The 12297-nt window shown below is 40.4% G+C and overlaps 1 protein-coding gene across 4 annotated transcripts in view; it reads right to left on the bottom strand.

Moving 5' to 3' along the window:
* Positions 1–12297, bottom strand: part of LOC128026858 (THO complex subunit 2) — a 53373-nt gene that overhangs the window by 21301 nt on the left and 19775 nt on the right. For all 4 annotated transcript variants that reach the window (XM_052614098.1, XM_052614099.1, XM_052614100.1 and 1 more), the window contains exons 16-21: positions 7131–7215; positions 4524–4617; positions 4107–4187; positions 3801–3897; positions 1744–1861; positions 1425–1604 (exon numbers count right to left, since the gene is read on the bottom strand). In XM_052614098.1, the coding sequence (XP_052470058.1) occupies positions 1425–1604; positions 1744–1861; positions 3801–3897; positions 4107–4187; positions 4524–4617; positions 7131–7215 (655 nt within the window). The remainder of the gene's footprint in view (positions 1–1424; positions 1605–1743; positions 1862–3800; positions 3898–4106; positions 4188–4523; positions 4618–7130; positions 7216–12297) is intronic.

Here is a 12297-nt window from a genome sequence, read left to right as displayed (position 1 = left end):
AAAAGTTGAATTAAAGAAAAGGATCGACCGGCGGCATCATTTCACAGTCCCACGCAGAAAGGAGCTGATGATGTTCGTTTTCAGCACCATCTGCTGTGAATTGTGACATGTCTAGAGAACATGGGGGGGGGGGGGGTTACCCAGTGAGTAATTGAGCTGCGCAGCTGCCGAACATGAAAAGCACACTGCCAGTGTATGTGGGCGGCTGAAGATCACTGAAGATCTGTACAGCTCCCATGGATGATGCAGGCCACTTCCACTCCCAAACTGGGACACCAGCAACCATCTTTCAGTTCGCTTCAGTCACTTCATTACAAAGTCAGTTTCACCAAAAAAAGATTTTGCAAAAGTGTTCACGCAGCTCTTTTCCCTGCAGGCTGTCAAACCCATCATATCATTTGTGTGGTACATTCTCACTTGTTCAGAGCCAAAATCATAGCTTTCTGCAAGGAAAAGACAAAAATGTCATTCCTGGCTCATATTGAGGATCAAAGAGTCACAACGTATATATTTTTTTTTAAAGAAACATCCTTTTTGTGATTGACATTACAAGGAATACTAAATGGAACAATTCTTGATAGAAAATATGCATTTAGCAGCACAGACAGATCCTTTTCATCTATTAAATTAGGTGTGTGTTAAAAGATGAGCTCATAATTACACGGAAAAGTGTGTATCTCAGAAATGTAAGATATTAATTTAAAATTACAAGAAGCGCAAGAAAATAAGCTCTGAATTTTATCCTATTTTTTTTATTATTTCTTCTTCTTTGGTGGACGCAGGCTTCCATACAAAACAGTGAAAAATATTTGAGATTACATTTTTTTTCGTTGCCCACAAAAAGCTATTAGTATGACTACAGAGGACTTGGACTATCGTACATGAGACATATGAAGTGCTTTAATGGCGTTTTTGTCCTTTCATTCTGGTAAATTACTCACGCTCCACACAGGAAAGAAAAATCATGGCGGTTTGGGTAAATGACACTTTGCACTATTATTACTTTAATAGTTGGCTGACTGAGCTGTCAAGTGCCATTGGTGTAAGAAAGACACTGATGAAGAGTCATGCAATGTTGAAGAACTTCTACTGCAAGACGTCTCAGTCATTAACACATGGATATTTCCTAATTGGCAGTCTTTACCTCATTAAAATCTGATTTTCTTCCTGAACATTCCCCTCCAGGAGCCCTAAAGTCTGACTGACTGTCTATATCATGGCACCATTTTATCTCGTCTGAAAGGTAAACCAGCATCAAACTCGAAGGAAACCGTTTTTAAGAAATGTATTTTCAGCGCCACTGCACGAGTTCTGCTTCTTGTCACATTTAATTAGCACTTCTACTCTTTTTAGAAACTAGGGTGACAGAGTCGAGGGCCGCAGGAATCTGAGTCATCATGGTTTCAAGATCAAGATGATTATACCTGATCATAAAGCTTCCCCACGAGTTTGAGATGCTTCTCTCCCCCCTCAGAGAAGACCACCCCGTTCCTCTGCTGGGCCATCAGGAGACACAGCGGTAACGCCAGCTCGTGGTCCAGAAGAGCATCCTTCAGGCGCTGAGACGACTTCTTAGTGTTCCTGATCTGTCCAAAGTAGCCACCCTACACACACAAACAATCAGAATTAAATATGATCAAGCAGGAACTAATCGATTCATTCTGAACACCTACTGTCCCATGTGGTCTCGCTTGAATTGCCTCAGCATTCATAAACATGACTATGACTTCATGTGTGTTGTACCTCCGCTTTGAGCTGTTCTCCACCCGTCATGGCCTCCAGCTGCTCCACAGTCATTTCATCCGTGATCTCAATTCCTGCCATCTTCTGCACCACCTCCTTCAGGATCAGCAGGTCAAAACTGGCACACCATAAAACACGTGAATGATTAAAGTCTCGATAAAAACCAAAATCTGCTCTTGGTTAATCACACGGGATAAAGGAAACCAAATAAAGAGCTGTGATTCCTACAGAACATCCTCAAATATGGACTGGGGGATCCAGCTCCAGTTTGAACGCACTGGATCCCCATTTTCATTTTTTGTTGGTAATCCACAAAGATATTAGTGTACCCTTTTCAAACCTGCAACCCATTTTTGGGTTGCAAGCCAACTAGTGTGAATCAAATTATCAGCCAAAATTCAGACTACTTTGCTATGCTAATTGCAAACTAGAGCATTTCAGATTGACTGTTTTTATATTCAGAGAAAAATCAGCTGCTTAAAGGTTAGTTCTACCAAAAATTCAGATTAGCCCATGAATTACTCTCCTTAAAGGCATCCAATGTGCAAATGGCTGTCTTCTTTCAGAAGATTCCAGTCAGAGTTATGTAAAAAAAATGGTCTTTGATCTCTCAAGCTGTTTCACTGCACTCAGTGGGGGTTGCAGTGCATCAGTCCAAAAGAAGGTAAAGTTAAGGTATCCTGTAGCGAATCAATGCGTTTTTCTTAGAAATATAAGCATATTTAAAGTGTAATCACTTTAATCTTTCTGTGTACAACTGTTGGCACAAGCTACTTTAAAGTGATTATTAGGTTTTCAATCGCTCGCTACAGGAGGACTTAGTTCACCCGCTGGAGCCGTGCGAGGCACTTTTTATTATGGATGGATGCACTTTATTTCACTTCTTTTGGACTGATGCACTGCAACACCCACTGAATCCCATTAAAAAGCTTTAAAAAAATATTTTATTTTTATGTAACTCCGATTGATCCGTCTGAAAGAAGAAAGCTATATACACCTTGAATAAAATAAAACATGGGCTAATGGGCTTTAATGAGAAATCACCCCTCACTGTAAACATCATCGTCAGTCAAATCCATTATCTATCATGCATAAGGCCCTTCCACATGTATGAAGCTCAGTCCAGATTTCAGAGCAAGTGCTAGTCAATTCTGTGGTCTGTCAGCGAGGGCTTTAACTGCCTGCCTACACACATCTCCCTGGGGTGTTGAGAGATAACCCACATCTTATTAACACTGCTGCTTACACACATGCAGAACAGGGAGATCTCAGACAAGCACTGCGATTAACCGCTTTAGTCCAAAGAAATGCATCATTTTAACTGTTAATTGCTGCAGTTGAACCAGTGCTGCAAACAGCACATTTTAACCCTGCTGTATAAAATGTCCTAACATTGAATAAACTCACCATTCATCAAGAAAATAAATTAATCTGTTTAGATACCGAACACTTGGAATGAAGGGGTTAAATATTGGCTTAACATTCATTAAATAGCAAAAAGTATAAAATGCCTTCTTGTATTTTCAGGATATACACTATGCTTTGAAAAACAGCAAGTTTCTACAATATTTAGTAGTAGCTTATCAGCGGTGACTGTCAGTTTATGTGCATATGACAAATGTACGAAAAAAAGTGAATTAAAGATGTAATCAAACAGATGATGAACTAACAGCAATTATTATATGATGCAATCACACTTGCAGCAAAAGTTCTCTTTTTTTTTATTCAAAAAAATTTACAAAAGAATTGTATAGCGGGAGTCAGATGTTTACCGTACATACAGCTTGCAAAATCTGCAATTTTTTTTTACATTTTAACAAAATCCCGGGTGATCCATTCCACTCAACAAAAGTTTGAATATATATAGTCCACAAGACAAAACATTAGCTGAATGTATTAAAAGGATCCTGTTCAACAGTTCATATATGCCCCTTGTTCTGAGCTGTCGGTTTTGTATAGTGACATGATCACTTGTAATGAAGTGTGGACTAAAATAATCCCACAGTGACACTTTAAAGAGCAGGACACACTCAAGAACAGCAAACATGCGAGCGTACCTCTTGCCTGCTTTCAGCTGGTTGGTCACATACTGCAGAAGACCAGCTAACTCGATGGGATACTTCCTGAAAACCGCTCCACAAAGACTAGCGAGACCTAGGGAAAGGCGTGATGATATTATCAGAAGAAAGAGCATTAGAATCTGTGAGGGCAAGTCAAGAATGTCACGCGTTTGTGCTCCAAACTGGCTTCCGGACACCCTCCAGCTGCAGGGTCAAACCATTTCAAGAAGTGACATTTACCGTCCATTAAGAAAGTTCAATTTATTCTGCGTTTTAGAGGAAGGGAGGAAACGTGGCACTCACTCTGCAGCCATGATGAAATGGTGGTGTCATCGTGCTTCATCTTCTCTTTCTCTGGGTTGGCTAAAGCTTCAATAATGCAATCTGCCCACACGGTCAAGGGCTCAAACGCACCACGTCTCGCTCTTTAAAGATAACACTCCCGCTTTAAGCGGCAGACACTGCTCAGACTATTACTCATACATATGTTTTGGCATGTTCAAAAGAAATGCTTTTCTTCCTCATTTTAAACACACACAGCTGTCAGCTTCAGTGATGATGATGAAGTCCAGGTGAGCGATTATTACATGCTATTTTAATCACGCACTCATTATGGGACTTTGGAGGAGATCAGCAAGTTCCTGTGAGAGCTGTTATTAGCGGAGGGGGAAGATTATTATACAGTGGGAGTGTAATTATAACAGCCGTCTGAAAGGATACAGGCCAGCACATCATAGTTGAGGGACGTGAGGTATTTGAGAGAGTCCACCACCGGAGTTATGAGGTTATCGTACCACTGGATCTGAGACAGGATCTGAAAGAAAAGACAGTAACTCTCTCCTCCTACATACACCTTTCGTTTTATTCCTCTGAGGAGAAAACTGATTTTTATACACCATTTTCCACTCTTAAAATTAAACAGACCGGTGAGAAATACAGATTTTATATAGACTTGAATCCTCATGTCTTTCCAAAATGGCATTAAATTTAATTAATCACAGTCCAAGTGTGTCAATCAAACTTCTGAAGTCAGGCTGACATCATTAGATACTGACTAAACTCATGCGGTGCTTTTGGCAATGTAATCATTGTCACACAGATTTTTTGGGTTTAAGGATTTGTTAAAATCACTGCCCTCAAGAACGAGGAACAGAGCTCAATCAATCAATATTCAGTTTTACCAGACATTTCCTTAATCAGAAATAAAACCAAAACAAAAGTAATACATTAAATACAAATCGGTTCTAAATAACGGTTATTAGAAATGCATCTTTGTCGGCCAAAATAATTAAATGAGTATTTTAGCACTTCTGGTTCTGTCTCCCTGAAGTCAATGGCTTTTTGGTTAAATGCCTGAAAACACAAGATATTTCCACATCTTACTCTAAAACACAAGCTACATCAGTAATGCCCCTTTAAGATTCTTCTTTCTTTCTTTCAATTTTCTTGAAAAAGCTGGTTGCTAACAAATGAGTCAATGGGGGACATTAAAGATTACAGTGAACAGGCAAACTAGTCATGTTTATAATCACACTCCTGCAAACTACTCTAAAGATCATTGCACACAGAGTCAAATTTTGTCCAAAGTTTCCACACATTAAAGAAGCAGTACGACCTCACATTATATCAATCACGTTTACACGTAGCCTCCAAAAGTGTTGACAGTAATAAAAAATTTGGGAATGCATTTGATTTTTTTCACTTTTTCGCATCAGTAGCAAGCATTTTAAGGTGTTTTGACTGTTCAGAGCCACCGTACAAGTGAACGCCAAACCCGAGCGGCAACCTCACGCTCTCTCTCGTGAAGCCAATAGGGAAGTGACAAAAACTGCAATTCATCGACTGGCCGCTTGAGGCTGGCTGCAGAAGAGAGTCAGTCCCATAGACTCCCCATGTTAAAATGCCCAACTTTACTAAATTTTGCCCTTCATGACAACTGTGAGGGGGGTGAATTTTTTTATAACTCATCCGTTTAAATTATATTAAGCCTTAAAGTTCTGCATAATTAAGGGCGTGGCCACTTGAGTGACAGGTGGATTGCCGCTGCTGACAATGCTGTTGCGCTAGGTGGGCGTGGCTTCAGCAATCAGCTCCCGCCTTTTTGCACATTTTCGATTATCCGGGAGAGTCGCGCGATGATGCGCTGCCAAGATGGCGACGGCCCGCTCTGCACACTTTAGGTTTCAAAACTGCTATTGAGGAGTCTATGGGTGACGTCACGGACACTACGTCCACATTTTTTTTTACAGTCTATGGCCAAACCCCAGAATGGTGATTGTCAAGCTCATTCACTTCATCTCAGAGCACAAAGCAACGTAAAGATCACTGCACACTCAGTTCACAGAAATTGGTGGTCTTTTTAATATGTGGCTCTAGTATCGCTAGCAATGCATCAAACTGATCCACTGACATCCTGTAGTCAACTGTGAATCTTTCGGGATAATCCCGCAGTTCCTGAGGGGGAACTCTCCTTCCTCTATTTCAGGATTGGATGGACCCAATATTTCCTCCCTTTTTCTCTTTTTAAGAAACGAGAAGACAACAAAACCATCTCACTGCTAGATGACTCCATTTAGTGCCTTTTTCACTCATTTTTTCCCAACGGATTCATTAATATGCATTGGACTCAGTGTGCAGGGTTTCTTCGTGTGACAAATATTTAGAATAACGAATACGAAAAAACACATGAAAATTGAGACCTCACCTCAAACTTTCCAAAGTTAGATTTCAAATGGTGGTGCGTTCATCTATAGCTGACATTTAACTTTTTACATCCGATGACTGGATTTAGATTGGATTTTGCAATAATCCAAAAACCAAAATATATATTTTTTTTTTGTCGACAAAAATACATAATCACTGCAGTGATCAATATTGGTCAATACGAGTCAAATCGCTAAACTTGTCTTTGCAAACACTACTCATTATATTTCACTGGTCATGTAGTATAAAACACTGCCCAATTAGCTCAGGGACATTGATTCTAGGAAACGCTTTTGATATTGATTTCATGTTGAACTGTGGTGAGCGTTTGTTCAGAGGTACTCTCTCTCGACGCTCATAAAATGAGGAAAGGCTTAAGAAAAGCGCAGTCCTCAGCAACTGAATCAGAGCTCATCTCAGTCTTTTATTTCACCAATGAATGTTCAGAATATTTTTTTACAGAAATGCTAATGCTAAAGTTGGGTATTAGGCCACTGGTCTGAGCTTTTTAATCTTGGGAGCAATGAAAATTGATGGCACACTGCAGATTCGGAAGTAGCCCTGTAAAAGCATGTCATTAGTCTAGCGGACCATTAAGGCTGTCACAAGCAATAAAATACTCACATAATCAAAGAGAATAGTGGGGTTACTGTGGCTCAACTTTCCAATCTGCCTTCCTGAGGGCTTCACGTTCTCCTTAGTCAGTCGCCTGGGGGAAAAAAACAGCCAGAGAGAAGGTAAAAAAACTGAAAAAGTGGCATAGATACACCAAAAAGGGATCATTGTTAACACGTACACTCACCAGGGACTAACACAGGCCTGTTAAATGGATCTAGTTACTAATCAGCAGACATTTGGCTGAGCATAGGTAAAAGCTCTATCACTACAGCAGGGGTCACACCAACCCCGCTCCTGGAGATTCAGCCCCGGTCCCAAGCACACACACCTGGACCAGCTGATCAAGGGTTACTGGACGAGATCAGGTCCTGAAGTCTGCAGGGCGGTCAGTAGGCCTCCAGGAGCAGGGCTGGAGATCCCCGCTCTAAAACACAGTTTCTTTGTAACTTCAAGGCATTATTGGTAATGGATGCTGCATGAAGCTTTGAAATCGAAGTTTCTTGTTTCTAATTTACCTAGTTTGACAAAACCAGCTCACACCAGCAGGTAAACTCAACATCCACTAGAACTAGTGCTGTTAATCACTTACAGAAAAACATTTTGTTCGATTACTTTCTTTCTTCCCCATCACTGGGCATTACAATGACAAAACTGTTCTCTAGATATCAGCCATATTAAAATGTCACAGTTATTTTTGCCGGAAACTGTTGAAATGGTTTAAATATTAAATATCCAATAAAAATAAAAAAGCTAATTGTTAACTACTTGTTAACATGGCCTCCCAGTGTTGTGAATATTAGGAACCCATGACAGGCGGCAGACGGCTGTCTGTGTCCCGTCTCGCTCGTGTTTTATGCGTCTTCACGCCTCTGCACTGATTTCTTATCACACACGCCAGCAGGCGCATGATGGACAGTCACGTGAAGCGCACTGCCTTTCGGGCTGTTCTTATAACACCGTGTTTTCCAACAGACAAGCAGAGCTGCACTGTCTGAAGTGTGGCACAAAAGAGCCAATTAATAAAGTAGCTGGGGGAAAAACACTGGAGGAGGGCACAGAGCCAGTGCTGGCATTGTGAAGTTTTCATTCAAGCTTGAGTCGACAGGAGCATCCGACTGGGGAGCACTGACGGTGTCATTGGTCTTAATAAGAGAGCCCTGTGCATGTTCCTGATCACTCCCTACGTCACATCAGGTGGCCTAATTGGTTTGCTTAACCTTCAGAGCAGAATTAACCAGCTCTAATGCTGTAATCCTCTGATACCCAGAAGTCTAATAAAGCTCAGATCAACCACAGGACATCAGACGCCTCACTAGTATGTGTCTACCATTTTTACATAACACACTTTTGGCAATCTAATAAGTCAAGAAAAAAAAAAAGATTCTCTCTTCAACGATTCTTAATTTGGTGTAAAATCTAAGCTCAGAACTGATCGAGAGCTTTCATTTGCTAGAGACATCCGTATCATAGTTGCTGCCAATTACACACACACACACAAAAAAAAACCTTGAACGAGAATCTAATATTACATAAAGTTTGGAAATGTTGAAGCAAATGACAAGGACAACCACAGGCTTCATTTGCGATTTCTCCAGTATATCACCGCTTTCTCTTCCAAATGCTCTACAGAGACATCACTAATGCCGTCTGGAATGCAATTAGATAATGTGTTAGATACGCGACACTCACAGACAGACGGCTGCTTTGTGCTCACTCTGAAGGGCACTTGTGGAATAATGCTGCACGCTCATATATGCAACGTTTAAATGAATGAAAATGATCTGAAAGTCAGTTGTGTCTTCAGGGATTAAAAATGTCCCCTGTATGTGATGTCATCAGTCACAATCAGACAGCAAAGATGCTCAGCGAGAGAGAGAAAGCTCTCCGAAGTCTCTTCACCTCCTCAAGTCACACTGAATGAGCACTACTCCTCCGTGTTTCTGCCTCGGTGCTCACAGATCCTCCTCCTCCTCCTCCTCCTCCTCCGCAGCACTGCAGTCGAACATCACCTGCACCCCTCTACAGCTCCCGACACACACACACACAGTCACACAACGCCACTGAACACACTCTAACGCATGCAGCAAACTGGTTAGACTAAAAACAGACTGCATCTGCTGGGTGGATGAAGACCACAACTCCCACGATTCAGAGCGTCATCAAACGTCTTTGTTTTATTTACATCCTCTAGTGGCAAAACAAATGATAGATTGTGCATTTAATAACTCATTTATAATTAAACTCTAAATGTATTAATATTAGATAAAATACGGCACAGCTCTGTTTGTGAAATCTGACCAAACAGATCCTGTTTCGTAGCAGGCTTTCATATTCAAGGCTGAATCCTCACAGAGCTCCACAAACTCTGATTTCCTTCACACTACTTCCTCTTTCAGACTTCTGCAGCCTCCGGCTATCACATCGATTAATAGCAAACCAGGAAAAATGAGAGCAAACCTTAGAGTAAACAAGCATGTTGGATGAAATCCAGTAACATTTATATTTAAAAAAATGCAGGAAGAAATGGAGGACGCATCTGTCACTTGTAAAGTTTAACCTTAGTCTGATCATGTGTTTCTTTTAATTCATCACTTGAAGAACCGAACGGCATCCAGAGAGAGAGAGACTAAAGGTTTGAGAGCAGTCTGACACATACGAGGGCGACCTTGAGCTTCCCTCGCTCTCCCCGAACACTTCTGACGTGTTCAGCCTCAGCTCATTCTCCTCTCTCTCTCTCCGTCCAATGATCTGCCAAAATATCATCATTTATTCAACACACTAGAAAAGAGAGCAAAGACTCTGATGCAGCAATCCTGCGATCTCGATGCACTGAACTCAACACACACAGGTCAAACATAAACGTAATAAACGGTCTTTAAAGCTGCACTGATCAGGGGTATAACATCCTAAATCTACACAGGGTGTACGGTCAACGGTTGAAGTCCGGACAGGAACTTAAAAAGGTAAAAACACAACAGAACGACCTCCGAACTCACGATAAGTCTGTCTGCAATTATAAAAAAACCTTAAATGTAATGCATATTAACACCATCCTCATCTGAAGAAATTAAACTACACTACCCATAATTCCAGAGTTGTTTCCATAGAAACAGGGATTTCAGCAAGCTCCTCAGCAGTGAGGATCTAGAAGTTATCTAGGTAACATTAACCTACGGATAAATACACAAATAGTTCACTTCAACCCTGTATGACTGACTTTCTCCTTCAGAACGAGGAGAACTGGACGCTCATGAGTCATCATGGACTATTTCATGGGGCTTTTGGGAGTCAGGGTCTCCATGCAGTGTGAGAATGAGTGGCATTTCTTCTGTTGTGTTCCAAAGAAAGAATTTAATTTAGATTTAGAACAGTGTGTGAGTAAGAGAACGCTTCTACAGAACTATTCTTTAGTGCAGGATGTTTAAGCATTAGGGCATAAAAATAACGTAATTAAGAAAATGCATTAAACTAGTTCAGATCTCGTATCTTTAAAATACTTCAACTCTTCAGAAAACATTTCACTAGAGAGGAAATAACCAGAACAGCAGCTACACTACACTCATGGGTTTACTTCAGCAAATACAGACTAAACCGTTTTAGTGTAAAATATTACTAATTACACTCTAGCATGACGATTAGCTGCTCAGATTTGATTACCAGTGGTGAAAACATTTTCAAGTGATTGGCAAACATTTTGTCAAGATTTCTCAAGAGCAGCATCCGTATGAAGATATTAGTATTTATTTGCTTTCACAACATTGTAAAATGTAATAAATTTATTGCACCCTTTCTACAAAAGCCTTTTTTTTTTAAAGGTGACTTAATAAAAATCAAGCTGTGCTTTTTACTTGCCTGTTTTTAATAATAATAAAAATAAGTTTAATTTGCATAACACCTTTTAGGGATGTACCGAAATTTCGGCCACCGAAAATTTTCGGCCGAAAATGGCCTTTTCGGTTTTCGGCCGACAGACTTTTATCACCGAAACAACACGGCCGAAATGTTGTGATGACGCAAACAGAAACCGCGACCTGCACGTGCACCTGCATAGCAAAGACCACGAGCTCCCCGCGACATTCACTTAACACCAGTGAGAACATTCTCTCTCTTCGTATTCCTTTATTCGCAGCACTAAAGCGTCTCCTAACAAAGAGATTAAGACGGACCACGAAGTAAAAACAAAGAAAAGTACAGTCTTATAGAGTCTGTTAGCACACGTCTCACTGAGATCTTTTCGGATCCTCTGCACTTCATCGCGAATGTGCTTGATCCGCATTATAAAGACCATTACTTGGATGCGGAAATAAGGCAGCGAGCACGAGAAATGATCCAGGCCTCCCTGGATGCGGAGAACCCGCGCGGAGACGGAGAAGCGCCAAGCGCAGGAGACAGATCAGAGCGCAGAAAAAAAGACTGGTCTCTGCACCAGATGAGTGGCATGCACCATCGCTGTCTGATATGTTCAGTGGAATTCTGCAAGAAAGTGCCTCAAATAATAATAATACGTTGGCTATTTTGTTCTTAGGCTACTATACACGCGCACACACACACACAAACATATATACATACATAATATCAGATTGTAGCCATATTTATGCTAGATTTTCTGCTAGATTTCTGCTTTAATTGATAAAAATGTTTATTTATGCCCTGGCCCTATTTAAATACACTCTCTCAAATATTTCTCAAATGTCAGGCAGATGACAAGCTCAACTGCTCAACAGCTAGATGGTTAACTGTCTGAAGTCCCCATCCCCAGAAGTGACAACCCTCTTGCCTATACTGGAGAAGTGATGCACTATCTAGTCCTACATAGAAACAATTATGTATTTTTATGTATTTTTTTTTAATAAGTTATGTAATTGTAATTATCTTTGAAACTTTAATATTAATTTATGCAATTGCAATGTCTTAATTTTAGTAAAGTTAGTACACGGTCATAGCAATAAATGCAATGGTACTAATAATTGGCATAATTTATTTCGGTGTTTCGGTTTCGGTTTTCGGCCTTGGTTTTCTCTTTTTCGGTTTTCGGTTTCGGCCAAGAATTTTCATTTCGGTGCATCCCTAACACCTTTCCCAAGCTCAAGGACGCTTCACAAAGAGCAGCAATATAATGATCAATTAATCAATATTTATATCAATATTGTGGCATGTTTTTTATATATATATA

The sequence above is a fragment of the Carassius gibelio genome, chromosome A14, assembly GCF_023724105.1.
Source record: "Carassius gibelio isolate Cgi1373 ecotype wild population from Czech Republic chromosome A14, carGib1.2-hapl.c, whole genome shotgun sequence".
NCBI classification, from domain to species: domain Eukaryota; kingdom Metazoa; phylum Chordata; class Actinopteri; order Cypriniformes; family Cyprinidae; genus Carassius; species Carassius gibelio.
Note: the sequence above shows the minus strand (reverse complement) of the source record. Positions and strands in the feature narration are given on the sequence as shown.